The sequence below is a fragment of the Plectropomus leopardus genome, chromosome 2, assembly GCF_026936395.1.
Source record: "Plectropomus leopardus strain MGB_pleo_1.0 chromosome 2, ASM2693639v1, whole genome shotgun sequence".
Lineage (NCBI taxonomy): Eukaryota > Metazoa > Chordata > Actinopteri > Perciformes > Serranidae > Plectropomus > Plectropomus leopardus.
In genome coordinates, this window is record NC_142177.1 from 10,028,134 (window position 1) to 10,045,078 (window position 16,945).

General features: G+C 39.7%; 1 protein-coding gene across 2 annotated transcripts in view; it reads right to left on the minus strand.

The window, feature by feature from the left end:
• lrp1aa (low density lipoprotein receptor-related protein 1Aa) overlaps window positions 1-7,187 on the minus strand; it is a 125,753-nt gene extending 118,566 nt beyond the window's left edge. For both annotated transcript variants that reach the window (XM_042499984.2, XM_088084293.1), the window contains exon 1: window positions 6,585-7,187. In XM_042499984.2, coding sequence (XP_042355918.2) covers window positions 6,585-6,681 — 97 coding nt within the window. In that variant the 5' untranslated portion in view covers window positions 6,682-7,187. The remainder of the gene's footprint in view (window positions 1-6,584) is intronic.
• Between the last annotated feature and the right edge of the window lie 9,758 nt (window positions 7,188-16,945).

The window sequence follows — 16,945 nt, forward strand, 5'->3', positions numbered from 1 at the left end:
AATTATAAAGGGAGCATGATCTCTTAAATAGATCATTCCCAGACTGATAATAGTAGCTGCTGATGTAAAACCACACAGTGAAATATCTGTTGCTTCCTCTGTGGGTGATATATCAAGAAAATTGTGTAAATTTCATATTAAAGTGCTTTTGACATAAAACTAAAGTGAGCTTTGGTTATAAATCAAAACAATGGCTTTCTTCGCACTTGGATTTACAAGAAGTTTAACCAAAGCAGCTATCGAACAAAACATCTGTTTTTACCCCAAAACTATGCATTTGAAGCCTTGCAGAGATTGGATTAATAATCAAATTTTATATTGATACTGTATTGTTAACACGACTCCAAACGAACACTAATGCTACCCCATATCTGCTGGATGTGTAAATAGGCAACTGTGACTAACTTGCCATGTAAACTTAGAAGATAATAATATGTTAGTGTAATATATTTGCAATTGGTTTCTGCTGCCCCCAAGTGGCCAAAAAAAAACATTTTCACGTTAAAAGCTGAAATGTATAAATTTCTCTATGTTAGCTTAGTTTTTTTGGTGTGTGTTTGTCAACTGGTTGTTGTGGTACACAATGACAATGTCATAAGCTTACTGGATACCATTAACCTAAATAATGTAAATATATTTACTTACTTATGAATAATTTTAGACAACATTTGCACTGTCAACTAAACCCAACACATTTGATCAACATTTATGAACAGCTGAATACAGAGAGCTACCACCAAGATAGATATAATGATAACTGTGAATTAAATTCTGAGTTGTCTACTCTCTCTAATTACAAGCACATTGTGTTACTCAATTTTTATTGTACTTGTTTCTATCCTCCACAATGCAGAAAGAAAAATTAGGCAAAAAGGCATCTCTCCCTCCGTGATAAATGAGTAATATTAAACCTTTGGTCATCACCCAGGAGGGATTTCTGTCATTTTGGTCCAAAGAGATAGTAACCACTGAGTCAGACAGGTTTTCCAGCCAATACAGCCTCCACCTAAGCATTTGGTCTTAACTACAAATCAAAGACTTCGGGCAGGTAGGGCTTAGCATTTTCCTAAGTCTGCGATTGCCAGTGATTTTTTCCCCTTATCCTTACCTTCATGTATTGATATTTGTGGTGTCAAAAGTTGCTGCCTAATTTATTGTGAATCCACAGTATATGTACATGTTCATGATGTCCTCCAGCAAGTTTGTGCTCATATTCTTACAGAGGGCCTCCTGAGACCGGATTCTATCTCCTCTCCTTAAATAGCTCCATCTAGATAGTGTTTCTCAATCAGTGGGTCATAACTCTAAAGTGGGTCATGGGGCGGTTCTGACAAGCCTGGCCGCATGTACCCAGACCACTTTGGTGATAATAGATGTCTGCTTTTGAAAGCCTCCAGTAGTATTTTCAGGGCATTATAAAGAAGTCTCTTTTGTATGATCCTTTTCCATTTCTTATATGAGATGAACAGAATGAGTAGGGAGCTGAGTGGGAAATTATCTCTTTAAAATGTGAACATCTACCAGCCACCAAGAGATAAATGTTCAAATTCAACAGATACTCAATAGCAAATCTCTATTTTGAGCCTGAAATCTGGCAGCCACTTTTACATGACTGGTGCTAATTTGCAAACCTGGCTGGGAGCATTTTACCACTGCCAAATAAAAAAATAGTCCAACAGTTTTCGAAATACGCTCATTTAGTTTCTTACTTAAGTTCAGAAGAAAAGATTGATACCACTCCACATATCCGTCCACTGAGTGTGAAGCTGGAGCCAGGAGACAGTTAGCTTAGCATAGAGACTGGAAACAGGGGAACAGCTACCTTTGCTCCATCTGCCTACATCTCTTAGGCTCACTGAGCCTTTTTGTTTAATCTGCACAAAAGCGTGTAAAAAAAGTGTAAAAACAAATATTTATGGTTTCACAAGGGGTTGTGTGTGGGACTACTTCTTGGCCGGGAGCAGTGACTTCCTCTAGAGGTTTGCCATTGGAACTTTTGGCTGCACCAAGTCAAACCAAGCAGAGTTCATTTGCATTTCCATTACCAGTGTAAATGTGCTGAGATGTGACGAGTTGCACCCAAAATAGACCATCTCCAGGGTCAGGGTCAAAGCGCGCCCAACCTTCTCCAAGTAGGTTGCTGTTGTCACTTTACAAGGGGTTACGTGTGGGGCTAACAAATTTGTTATATAAGGTAAGAATGTTTTTCTTAAGCCATTGAACTCTTGAGCAGAAAAGTTTCCTGATGATTTGTGTTTTTGTTCACTGGTGCTCAGTAAAGACGCTTTGTTCTTTCAACGTTGGATTGTGTTTTTAATGTGTTAACTGGATAATTAGCATCGAGACAGTTTTCTGGTTTCCATTTTTGAATGGGGAATACAGACCAGCGGCATCTACAGTCACAGAGAGTTATTTCCTTGCATGCCGGTGCACAACGTATGCACTGGTTAACTGTTGGTTGTAGGCGAAGTGCAACGTTTTGGCTCAGACAAAGATGACATGAGGCCATGCAACAATGTGCTTTGTCTCCGCTAGTTTTTTTAATGTTGACTTGGCGTCTCAATGCCTTTAAACATAATCAACTGGAGACAAGCACATTCTCAGCTGAAAGCACCTTCAAGGAAATAGCCCTGTGGTAAGAAGAATAAAATCCCTGCCATGCAGAGTCAAACTGAGTCAAGCCAATCCAAGCCATGTCGGCACATGTGTATGAAAAAGGGCTACATACTTGTCCTCTGGTTACCTTAGAAGTGCTGGTAGAGTGATTTTAATACCTAAAAGGAACCCATTTCTAGTCTTAATGCTAAGATAAGCTAACTGGCTGCTGGCAGGCCACACATTGAACAGATATGAGAGCGGTATCTAGCCTCTCTTTTGTCTCTGTGTAAGACAGTAAAAAAAAAACAAAAAAAAAAAAAAACAGATTTTCCAAAATTATCTCTTCATGGCTCAAAATGTAGTATTGTATTTCACTCAATAAAAAAGACAAACGAGGAGCAGGTAACAGTGCTGGGTGTATTTTCATAAATGGATAAACTTACTGTGACCATTACCAATGAATACCTCCAGGGCACTAAAATTTCAAATCAGGTGTGACGCAGCTGTATTGTCAATTGTGTGCCAGTTGGAAATCTACGGCTATGCAGCAGCACAGAGTTTCATTATTACTGTTCAGCCACATAAACCATGGGTGTAATAATGTGAGTGAACTTTACTTAGCCTCGGAGTTGTTTTTCTCCGGGAAAAGCTGCTGACCAAAGTACTGGATTTTATATCTGCTCAGTTATGCAGCCGTGGCTGCTTTTCACTGTGTCATATAACGCATTTAGGCAGTAACCAACACCAACTTTTAGTTATGCATTCATTCAAACCACGTATTTATAGCAGTGTTAAATATACTCTTCTTCTGTTATTTGCATTAGCTGCTTTTCTACATGCACTTTTGGATGTTGCCTGTGTGACATAAGACAAATAGTGACGAGGACCTAACAAATGTACTCTGTTTTTCCATATTGCCCTCAGTTGTCAGTAAACAATAAAGTGGTAACCTTTTGGCCATGTGGATGTCATTGTAGTGACAGTACCACCCCAATAACAACCAAATGCTGGGCCAGTTCTGAGGCCTCCACCAAATGTTAGAGCAGAGAAAGCCCACAGGGGGAAAGTGCCAGGAGAAGCACTGGATGGTGAGTTAATTAAGAAGCAGCCAGTGCTACTAAATGAATTAACATCTAAGGGAGGAAAAATAAGGAAACGTGAAATGAGGAATGACGCACTTCAGATAGAGATGGCTCACTTCAAAAGCATTTAAATGAAAGTGAGAAAAAAAAAACACCTGTCCTCAGTGACAAGATGTCAAATACATTTCTCCATTTTTATTATCACAGGAAACACCACTTAAAGCCTGAGGGGACAGCACTGTCCATTTCTGAGGACCTGTGATCCCTCTTTGAGGTGGCGTTACAGTGCTTTCATGAAGTGAAACCATGCGAATTCTTTCATTAGGGCCTTTTCCAGCGGGCCCCCAATTAGCAGCGCCTTCTGAACAATTTGAGGCTGTTCGTGGAGGTCTCCACTGGGAGACAAAGAGCAGTTTAGACCCAATTAAAGCCAGGGTTTGTTGGTGGCCCTGGGTCTTTGCTCTGGCTACAGTACACAGACAGTGAGAGTAAATCTTTGCTGGTCTAGAAAATGGAAAAAGACGGGTTCCAGGCAAGTCTGGAAAAAAAAAAACTTTACAAGTAACATATGTGGTTCAAAGGGGCTTAAAAATTAAAGAGGCAATCAAAGAGGTCAAAAAAGCAATTTAACTTTGCTTGAAAGCGAGTCTAGCTTCCTATGTTGATTTGTCGGCTAAGGTCTGGTGAGGATTGCTTCAAATTTGGGGCGTCGCGAACACAGGCAGGAGAAATCAAAGTAATTGGGGAAATCTCACATTCAGTCTGACGGATTAATACACATTTCAGTATGTTTCCTTGAGAGGCTCTGTCGAGCACAGCGGCCTCTGCATCCCACTGGGTTTTCAAGTAAAGCTAAGGTTTGGCGATCTCCTCTGGTGTATTGCACAAGGCTGACTCATCAAATCAAGGCATTAGGACTGAGAGGGAGGAAAATTTCACTGAAACAATAACAGTGCGCCGAGGCAGAAACGGTTTGTTTTAAAGGCAGCGTTTCTCAGCTGTTGCTGTCAGGCTGAAGAGGAGGAGGAGGAGGAGGAGGGAGAAAACTGCAGGTGATTGCAGGCTATCCAAGTCTGTCTTCAAGGTGGTAATTTATGTGGATTTTGCTCCCTAAGAACCTCACAGCACCAGATTGCCAAGTGCAATGAGATGACTTCAAAGGCTGAGGGAAGCCTTTATGGCTCAACGATGAATCTCACAAGATGCAGCCTGTGGTTTGAGTCAGTCATGCATGTTAAAGTCCAACTGGATTTAATGAAATATTAAATTTAGAACCCTGATTATCTTTACAGCGATTGGTGGTCTGTATTGGAGACATTTTCTTGCACTAAAAGCCATCTTCTATTCACAGGTCAGGCGTTCCCAAGATGAATGAGAAGCATTTGAACAAAAAATAAACTCACATTCCCGTTTCACCTGCAAAAAATTTAAGAAATCCATCTGCACCAACTCCCCTTTGATGACGCCCTTTTCCTTTCTTACCAAACAGAGGAGCGCGTGAGTGGGACTGTGAGGCTTAATAGTTTCCAGAAGTTGTTCCAGCCTGCGAAGGTGTGTGTTTGCAGGGTCGTAGGGGGGAGCTGTTTTGACTCTATCTTGCCCTGCAGATCACAATATGACTGTCGGTATTCAGGGACTCCCAGCACTGTGCAGCCCAGGTGATAAGCCGAACAAACAGAATGAATAGTGACGCAGTGCTACACATGCTTGTCAAAAGCACCACGAAACATCTGAGCTTAGAGAGGAAAAACTGACTGAGATGACTGCATGTAATCCACAGCATCAGCCTCATGCACTTTCCAATAAGAGATCAAAACCACAAACACACTTTAATTTCCCATCATATGATTGTGGATTAATAGGTGAGAACAGAACAAGTGTAGGACTAGACCAGCATTTGCTTCTCCCTACTCTTTTTCGGACATGAAATGTCAAATTTATGATGGTTATTGAAAATCTGTTATGTATGTTCCGTATTATTTTTGCTTGTGTTTTTTTTTTATGTACATAGAATTCTTTAAATAGCGTTCGAAATAAAGTATATTTAATTCAATTCAGAGTAATAGAAAGAAGACTGGGGAATGAGATGCACTTAAAACTGGGAGTTCGGGGATTTTGAGCATCAAACAGTAAATATCTGAAATTCTGGTGAATTTTGCACCAATTTTTTATGCATGTCTTTTTTGCATCAATTTATAGTGTAAATGTCTTGAGTTTGTCATTGGGAATGCAAATGTTCTTTATATTGAGGGGGAATTGTCCCCTATGTCTTCCCCTATAATCTTCACCTGTGTATGGAAATATTACAGTTGATTTATTGAGGAAAAGCACAACTGCTGTCATCACATCAGCACACTACTCAGTTAGATCTGTTGAACGTGAACTGACTAAAGCTCAGACACATTAGATTCACTCCAGCTCTCTGCAGAAGGCTCCAAAAGCTCACATCTTTAAAGTCATGACACCATGAGCCTGGATTTGGATCTGATTGCTTAAGAAGAAATAAGGAGGAAGAAAGGAATGCATCGATCTGTAAACAAGTGCTTTCAGGTAGTTAGGGCCTGTGCTGCGATTTTTCATCAGTGAATGTCAGTGTAAATGTGTGAGAGCGCCTGTATCCAGCGGAGGGCAGGAGGAAATGTGCGATCGCTGCTGTGACATTGCAATATTCACATGTGGCACTGGGAGACAGAAACAAAAGACCGCTTTAATTGTCTCGCATCGGTTTCATCCCCTCCACGTTGCTCCACTCAGCCGAGCAGTCATTCCTTCAGGGCACAGTCTACTCTCCTCTCATGCAGACACAAAAAAAAAAGACACTACTAATCCTGTCCTGTCATAATAATCAACATGCACACACTCATATAGTTACATTTTATACTCCTTAAAATCAGCTCTGCTTACCATCAATAGCCCGTGCCGGAGCGAATACTTCCAAACTGTGCAACAATCCCAAGAAAAGCAATCCTGTTGCCAACATGTTGGCCACGGTGCGCAACATTGTAGCCTATCTTAAAAGAATATTAGTCATCAATCGCCCCTTGGTCCTGTCAAAAGCTGGAGGTTGCAGACAGGCGACGACGTGGAAACCGTGCCCAGGCGGTGATGCTCCTCAGTGGAAATCCGCTTTCTGAGTGCGCAATGACAGAAGATGCTGCCCACTCGGAGAGTAATTTTTTGTTTTTTGTACACGGACAAGACTAGAAAAAAAGAGCCGAGGCTTCTCTCAGCCCGGGGTTTCTTAGGGGCTCCTTGGATGCATGGGCAGCCCTGCCACAAAGGCTAGCAGGCTGAAGTGAGCATCAAGCTAGCCTGGCTTGCAGACAGTCGAGATGAAGACAGAGAGAGCTGGCGCCTGTAATCATGCAGTTGTCCGTCTTTTGTTCTCCCTGCCCCAGTGAGAGAAGCCGCAGGAGGAAATAAAGTAGTGGATCAAATGTTGCTCTCCTCCCCACCACCTCTGCTGCTGCTGGCCGCAGATTGAGCCTGAAGCCTGGAGCTCAGTCAGTCAGCGGGCTGAGTGACGTCGCAGCAGCAGCGGCTCTGCTGGCCCTCCCCTCTCTCTCCCTCTCTCTCTGTCTTTCTCTCCAGAACCCGACACCCCACCATCCACCTCCATCAGATCACACACTCTGCTGAAAACTTACTGCAACACTGTCTCAGGCCCAGGTTTATTTATAAAGTGCGAATGCCATGATTCTTTATGTGCTTATTTTTTTCTTACCCAGTGTCTCTTCTTTAACTTCAAGAACTTTGCTGTGATAATGTTGATGATGAATATTATCATTACTGAAAAAAAGACTAAGTAATAATTTTTAAAAAATATAATAATAATAATCTCCCTCCGGAGCTTTGCTATAAGGCAGCTAAGTAATTTCAATCAGTGCTTAGACACTGGAAATTGGGGAATAAAATTAAACTTGTAAAAATAAACAAACTTAAAAAAAAAACAAAGTAATCAAATTATAAAGGTATTTATCAGATTGGTCAAATGATAGAAGGTTTGATGTCTCTAAACATATGTACATTTAAAACATGGGACAGACTGAGAAAATGGGCCCCTGGGCTTAGATGAGCTAAAGGCCCCGCTGCCTCTACAACATAGGAGCAGAACACACAGGAGACTCTCCTGGTGGTTTTACTTCTTTTTTGTTGTTTTGTGTCTTGTTGTAGCCAATATGCATTTTGTTTCTCTTTGTTTTTTATAGATTTCGTTGTTTTTTTGTTTGGGTTTTTTGGTTGCTTTGTGTGCCTTTGTGGTTATTTTGCCTGTTTTTGTAATTAATTACTGTGTCTCTTTGCAGTGACATTGCATTTCTTTCTGGTCTTTTCTGAAGTAATGTTAAGACTTTTTCCGGTTGGTATTATGAGGGACATTTTGCAGATGAACGCCGGGCCGCTTGGCCTGTGCCCACTACGTCCATCCATTCAGTAATCCATCCATAATTTAACAATTCATGTAGACTGCGAAAACCAAAATAAATCAAAACCAACATGAAGAAAATGAAATGTATATTAATGATACAGTGAAATAATTCATTCAAGAAGACGCTATTGCTCTGCAAGGGTGAAATTCACAAAATCAGTTTGAGCACACATCTTAAAAGTAGGGAAATCATTTCCTGTTTTCCAAAGTAATTTAACAACACCATTTTGAAATGAAAAATGAAAGGCACATGCTTAATGCAATATGCATTTACCACCTGGATTCCCATTTAGGTTTCCATTTGGCAGTAATATTGTAGGTAGTGGTGGATCCATTAAAGTTAAATGACTTATGAATTCTTGATAGCACACTATCATGTGAAGCAGCAATCTGGATTTATTAAGCTCCCATTTCAGGGACGCTCTCTTTCCAAGGATGCAGCCTTCATGTGGGCTTCAGAGGACAGCATTCTGTTTGAATGTATGCCTCCAAAGAGGATTCAAAATTGCATTATCACCAAAACCTACCCTCAGTGTCAAGAAGACCAAGTCTAGTGACCAGCATGTAAATTAGTTCAGGGATATTGATGAACACAACTAGTAATGTCCTTCAAATTTTGTCAAAAGAAGGCTACATTTAGTAACATTTGGAGGAACAGCTTTGTTAACCCAGTCCAATGTTAAAGATTTTGAAAAGAGGATTCCGTCCTGATTTTGTCCATATCAACCACATCTACTTGTACATTTAATCACAATGTTCTAAACTACCACTGTCAAAATGTTCCAAAATCAAATTATTATATAGAGAAGAAATTAAACAAGGCAAGGCAAGTTTATCTGTATAGCACCTTTCAAAATTAAGTCAATCAAAAGTGCTTTACTGAAGACATAAAAGTTCAAGACAAAATAGAAATGACGGAGTCAATAGACCTATGCCATCACTATAACATAACATATTGTGTCACCAACTTTTTTTCCCCTGCCAGAGCTTCATGGAAGATGTAAGTAAGAGGTTGATCCTTACCAGATTAACATATCCTCATACAATGGTTCGTATGATATCTAACCAATTAGTGCCCCATGAATTGTGTCGTCACGTTATGTATGTAACATAAAGTTAGGTACTTAACATAAGATTTCGTAGGTTAGGTTTAGGAAAAGAAACACATTTGGGCATCCGTACTTAACATTAAGTTACATCCCAAACTTAAAAGTTATGTGGGTAGTAAAATAAGTCACTTATATGATTCACTTAATTTCACACAGAACAAGAACACCAGTCTCCAGGGGGAAAGTCCTGTGTTTGTTTGACCCATCCACAACACCAACCTGCCTTCTTACACAGAATTTTAGTCTTTATACAACTTATAGATGTAGAAGTATACATATGAACAATGCATGGCAACAGTCTGCCTAGATCTCATTCTCATCTGTGCAAGTGCCATGAAAAGTCTGACAGTTTGTAGCACACAAAATTTGCTTCCTATCAGTCAGAAATGTCTTACTTTTGTTCATTGATTATCTCTCTAGTGCTATGCTGATGACACTCTATTGTACATATAAACCACAAGGAGGCGCAGATACTCCCAACATGGTAATAGCTGAAGCTCTCTATTCTGTAAGACATTGTAGGTCCAGCGTTGTGTCCCCCAACAGCTCACCACATCCGTCACAGATCCTGGCAAAAGGTTTGGCTCTTAACTAGCCTGTAAGAACCATATTGAATAATCTTCATGAGATATTGCCAATGCTTTAACGCTTGTATGATGAGAGAAGTTCCTCCACTCTATTTTCTCAAGGCTATTACTAGCACTGCTGCAACTCACTGTTAAGACTCCTGGCAGGAGTCTGCAAACACCTCAGGGTACTAATGGTATCATTTTAGATTTACCATCACTTCATATTTATCCATTACAAACTTTTTGTTGCTGTAGGGTACAGATAAGGAAGACAGTGCAGTCCAGTAAGTGATGGCTGTATTCACTGGTGTGCACAGAGAGGAACATGGTAGGTAACAGGTTTAATTAAAGCAATTCTTGGATGATCTAACGGACATACATTTGCAAAAACTCTGCATTTCTATTCATTAAAGACCTCCCTAGGGAGCAGAACCTATTCCACCTAAAAATGTCTCCTCTTATGCTAGAAATAGTCCAAGATCTTTGAACATACATTCGGATGTCTGACAAAAAATGATGGTTTTGAAAGACCTGATATTAAGTGCAGTAGGGCACATGAAGTTATAGAAAAATAGCAAAATCTCAGAATGCTTTGATTAATCTAACTGCTTTGATTATAAGTGGGAATGTGACTTATAGCCAAACCATGAATCCTACAGTAATCTTACAGTTTTTTAGAGTACTTATCACAATCAGCAGGCACTTATCCGTATGTTATGCTTTTTTGACATTTGGCAAGACTGCCATGATCAAAGTCAAGCCTTTTGGTGGAAGTGCATTACTAATAATCCCATTGTATTGTAATGTTTTTTATCATGTCTTATGTATAAGTCTTGACACCCAAGTCTCAAGTCACAGTTCATAGCTTTGTGTCTTTAAGATGTCATGATGTAGTTTCACCTCATAAAATGTCCTTTCTTTTCACAAAGTAATAGAAGTTTACTTTAAACTCTAAGTATTTTGTTGGTCCAGCCGATACTATTCTACTCTGATCTTTGGGAGGGTAACAAGTCATTCAAGACTCAATTCACAAGGTTAATGGTGTCAGACTCTAGTTGGAAGACTTTTAAGGAATGACTAAACCCCCAAACTACTTTTTTTTTTCAATTGAAAAGCAAAATTTGTTGATTTATTCAGGTCCAAGTCTTGATATTTGAGTGCAAAGTATTAAAATTCTACATATATGCATGGTGACTGCCCTCTAAAGGTTGAAACCTGGTTATTGCAATAGAATTATGTTATTGGCTGATGCTGGTAAAGGGGCAGGGAGGTTCTGTGGATTGAGAGATGGTACAAACGGGTGACTAGGTGTGTCCTAGCCCCCCTCCAAGCCCTGCCCATTTCTGAGACTTTTTTCACATTCCAGGAAGGTAGCACCCAAGCCAAAAATGGGGGATTTAGTTACTCACGCAGTTTTTTCAGATCCTGAAAAAAAATACTATGTAGGACTCAAGTTTGACTCCATTCCATATCATATAGCTAAGCATGAGAGTCCACAGCTTTGATATGTGATAATTATCTTTGAATTTTCACATTTCATTTTCCTGGATAATTTTCACATGCATTTGTAATTTCACTCTTGCCGTTTCGATATAAAATACATTCAGGAAACATCTGGCACAACCAATCAGAACTGGAGGGTATACAGTGGCAGATCTGGAGTCTTATGAGTAAGTGCTAATGAACAAGGACATCAGTCAAAATAATAGTACATCTTTAACATCCTTTTTTTAAACGGAATTCTATGTCAGGTAATCCTGCACAAACAGGAACATGTATACACACTGAATCATCCTACTCATGTAGATTTGATAAGCAATTTTATCATTTATACACTTCCTTTATTTACACATCAGACTAGAGGGATTGTACCAAATGGTGTACTCTAGGAGGGACCCCCACAGCCACCCAGACCTGTCTGAGAAATGCTGCACAACACTGACACCTAGTGGGTCTACACTGCCAGTATTTCAAAGAACAATAGGTTCTTTGTGTCAAAAAAGCCTTTATTTCACATAGCACCAGAGTGACTTTTGGTCTTGAGTAATGTTTTCTATTTCAGAAGCCAAAGAGTGCCTCTTTCAGAGACTGTGTTTAGAGTGACAGAGTACAGTGGAGACAACTGAATCGTGATCACAGACATTATCCAGCATAACACTTTACTGAGCTGTTTTGAGAAAGAGTTTTACTGCCTCTTGTCAGAATAATCTCAGCAATCTCCTCTTGACTAAAGGGCCTCACCACCATTATATCTTTATCATTTCACAGGCAGAATGAACAGAAACTGCCTTTTATATTCTGAAAAGAGGCTGACAGGATGCCAGTTTAAGCAAGCTTTGTTTTGTGTTGATTCAATCTGGATTCTAAATTATTTCCTCAGTTGCTCTTCATCCATCCTCATGATTTTATTTGCACTGAGGTGACTGACAAACATTGACGTGCTTAATTTAATGCTTTTATCATGGCTTACATAGCAACAGTCCCACAACACTGATCCTTAACCTATCAAATGTTAAGTTCCAATCCAAAAATGTCCTCATAGCAAATGCTTTTACGCAATCCTGACCTAACTAAAACCAGACGTTCAGTGGAAGAAAAGGAAAAGACACGCCAACAAAGACTTTCAAAATAAATGCACAAAGGAAACATAGTGGTCATCTTCAACTCTGTAGACATCAATAAACACGCACTCCCACACACATCACAACACACACACCCAAACCACAAACATGCACATGTGTGATGCATGCACATTTTCACAGAGGCATATTACATTTTCTGCGATCAGTTTGCTGTAGGGTGGCGCTGTTTCCCAGTTTCCCCCTTTTTTTTTTTTTGAGATGTCACACACAGTGACAGACAGAAATGATGTGCAATAAATATAAAATAAAATGCGTCTGAGTGAATCAAATTGCATGCAAATTTTTTTTTATTTGTTTGCGCCATATAATTATCTTTCGCTTAACCCATTATCAATGTCATTGTTTGCAGTCATTTGTCTCAATAAAGGTCCAAAACTCCAATGCTGATGTGTGTGCTGTATGTTTGTCCTTTACTTAAAGCAGTGGTTCCTAACATGAGAGTTAGAAACCTCCACCAGGGGTTGCCAGATAAATCTAAGAGGGTCACATGATGACTGTCAGGCAGATGTGAGACCGAGTCATTGTTTTGCAAATCACAAGTAAGTCTCAAGTCTTAGCACTCAAGCCCCGACTCAAGTCCCAAGTCAAGACAGAGCACTGACTCAGTACCATTGTTAGACCTAGGCGTCTGAGGCTTCAGCTCTGAAAATTTTATAAATAGCCCAAAATCAACAACTAGCCCCGATCTGCTAAAGTGTCATTCCATTCATACTTGTACTTTAATGAATGTACTTGGTCAAATCAACCACCATTAACAAAAATACATACATTAAAGGGCAAGGAGCAGAAGCACTGCTGGGTCTTTGACATTGACCCTGATGAAGTGGAAAGCGCAACATGTTGGCCTTTTTAATCTACAGTATGTTGCCATGTTAAAAAAAAAAAGCATTTTAATATTTGCACATATCCTACACTGTGCCTTGGATAGTTTTTGAAGGAGATTTGCATTTGATACTTCTTGTATTTTTTTGATTGAGAATCTACTTTACCCTTGCAATAAACCCTTTATCAGATTGAATAAATACATACATTAAACATTTTTTTCAAGCTCTAGTCAATATATTTTTAATTAAAGCATTTGTAAAGTATTCTGTATCTGTACTTAATACCAATTACAAATAACGACTAATACGCTCTTTTTTTTTTTTTTTTTTAACTTTTCTCTAATCTGTGCTTTTTCTTGTAAAATACAGCACATCTTTTACCTTTTGTCCAAAAGCATATTCAAATAAAACAAATCTGAGATGGGTGAAGCACTCTTTGATTGAAGAGACAAAGACACGAGGACATGTATCCTGTGTCAAGAAGTCATAAGGAGAATTGACTTTATAACAAGGGGTCAGAGGCAAAAAGAGTCTGCAACATGCTGAGCACAGGACTACTCAGCAAAACTGCTGTTCACCTAACATTTTTTCGGCTAATCTGGGAATGTCGATCAGTGTCAGTCAGGCATGTAGTCGTGTTTAACGCAATCTACCAGCAGATGGAAGCATAACACAGATCCTGATGGAGCGCCATCCAGAACCCCTACACCACTTACATTTTAATCTCATTTCAAAGGTCAGACCTCAGTCTTGTGCATATTCAGAATACTATGTGAACATAATTAGCGTGTCTGTTTTACATATTTTCTAACACAGAATCTCTTTGCCTCATAAAATGTGTAAAGCAACAAAAGAGAAAATGTACAGCAATGAAACAGCAGTGGTGCCCATTTTATGCAATATCTTATATTGCTGACAATATATCCATTGATTTCTCATTATATTCCTGAAGCCTCTTCACAACAAAAGCTGAGGATTGTTGGCATCCTATTATTATTTTTTGGCTATCTGTCAGACTTGGATCCACCTCCTAGAATCACGATGACTCTTTTTAAGTCATCTTCTCTCTCCATGTTTTACGAACAAGCCAGGTCTGTGTGTTTGTGCATACGTGCGTGTGTGTATGTATCATGTGTGAAAGAGAGGCACAGAGATCGGCTCTAATGGCTTACGCTGATATTTGACCCTGCAGTCATTAAAGAGTGACTCAGTGATACTGTATATACACATCTTTCATTATTCTGACATTTTCCGCAGCATTAATGCCTCCCCTCATCCATCTCTGAGCAATTTTCTCTTCCATCTGTAGCTCTGGAGTATTGATCTGTGCCTCTGCAGCATCATGTTGTAACATTATACTGTTGAATGACTCATGTGTTACGCAGTAGTTATGAAGGATCTAGAAATGCTTCTTTGGACAAAATTAATTCTCTTCATCAGGATTACCGTCTCGATTGCCAGTCAAGTCATTAAACCCTGATTACCTCACCGTGTTTGACATTTGAGAACCTTCAAATTATATTGTGATAGTAAATAGCACAGAGAACACGTCTATTAAAAATAAACCTTGATATCTGTTATAAGGTGTTGGTAGTTCCCAGTATCTTGCAAGACGTAATTTCTTAAAGGGACAGTTAATCCCAAATTCAAAAATACATACTTCTCCGCTCACCTGTTGTACTATTTATCAATCTAGATTTTTTTTGGTGCGAGTTGCAGAGTGTTGAGATACCGGCTTTGGACATGTCTGCCTTCTTTTGAATATAATGTATCTAGATGGCACTCCACATGTGGTTCTAAAAGCACCAAAAGTCTGTGTTTGAAAAACTCAATAGCAATGTGTCCTTCCAGAAATCATGACCCAATAACTCAAGAAAATCCACAGACCTTGTAGTGATCACATTCTTGTGGGAACTATTTTCTTTATAGTAAACTACACCTGCCAACCGTATCAGTGGGCAGAAGGAGGTATGAATCTACCTATGAACGAGAGGATTGTGTGAATGTGTAAGATGTAAACATCAATGTCATCCTCTTGGGCTGTAACGTTAGCTAGCTCAGTGATGCTAGGTCAGCCAGCAAGAGATGCACACTTGCTTCTGTGCAGTAATACGATTGGCAGGTGTAGGTCAGTAAAAAGAAAATAGCTCCTGCTAGTCAACTGCTCACAACAAGATCTGTGGATTATCACGAGTAACTGGGTCATGATCTCTGGCAAGAGACATTATTGTTGAGTTTTTCAAATGTACTTTTTTGACACTTTGAGCACCACAAGCTGAGTGCCGTTTAGTTCCATTACATTTGAGAGAAGGCAGACATCTCTAAAGCCGATATCTCCAACACTTGGCAACTCACTCCAAAACAATCTAGCTTGATAAAAAGCACTGCAGGTAAGAGGACAAGCAGGCGCTTTTGATTTGGGGAAGGACTGTTCCTTTAAAATAAAGTGTCAGTGAGCAAGTGCCAACATTATGTGGCAGCAAAGCATCTCTCACTTCCTCTTTACAAAATCAATCCCAAAAGACTGACACTGACTTGAGTTATTCCTCTTCTTGTGAGAGTGATTTTCACGTCACTGGATTCTTAAATATCAGAGAGCTGCGGGTTATTAGTCTCCCCGGCTAAAAAAGACCACTCCTGAGCTGCTGGTGAGTTTCTTTCCAGGGCAATTTTATTGTCGGAGTAAGTGAAAACACCATTCATCTGGTTTGTGTCATGACTGGAGCAAGTATTTCATGCGTCATTCTTTCATCCACAGCTAAGGCCCATGATGCACCTCCACCCAGTTCACTGCAGCTGTGATGGAAGCCAGGTTAAAGCCCAGAGAGGAGAAACAGGTCTGTGCTCGTTCTCACACTGCGATACCGTTAACATACATAACATTTCTATAATAATCGGAGCATGGACAGTTTAAAGAATATCTATCAACTTCGGATATTTTCAGATAAAACGCACCCTCATAAACACACATATCTGCCTACACACATCCATAAATCTCTAAACTGCATCATGATTTGGACCTACATCATCACTCATCTTCTACACTCCCTTTTTCCCTCCCTTCTCCGGTGCTCTCGTCCTCCCCTCCCTTGCTTCAAAGCCAGATGGATTACCTCATCAATCAAAGTTCCCAGAATCACGTCCTGTGTGTGTGTGTGTGTGTGTGTGTGTCTGTTCAGTAGTAGTAATATTCACTGCAGCCATTTTGTAACGACAAAAAAAAAGGAGATATTTCATGTAATTACTTTATCATTCCTCTCTATTCATCTGCTTATTCTGAGGGAGTCACACAGGAAGCGGCTAATCTCGCCCATGCACGAAAGCCTCTTTAATGCTGTTTGAGAAAATTGCATTATCAAAATGTCTGGGGGGGTCTTGGGTGGCCTTGACACATTACGGATGTCAGTAACCCTTGATAGTTGCTTTGAACTGCAGTGGTTCCCAATCTCTGAGGAAACCCCACAGCCCTGTTAGGTGAACTCACCCCTTCATCGATTCCCAGTGTTCCTAATGTTTAACACTATTCATTACATAAAAGTGGATATTGTCAATTTTTTCATACAATTGAGCTACCAGTATTTAGGTTGGTTTGATACTATCACTAGGCCTTCTACTTCTTGGACTTAATCTGAATGTTTCCATTGTTTAAATATTACTTTATGCAAAGTATTCAAACTGTTAATGCAGCATTTTTA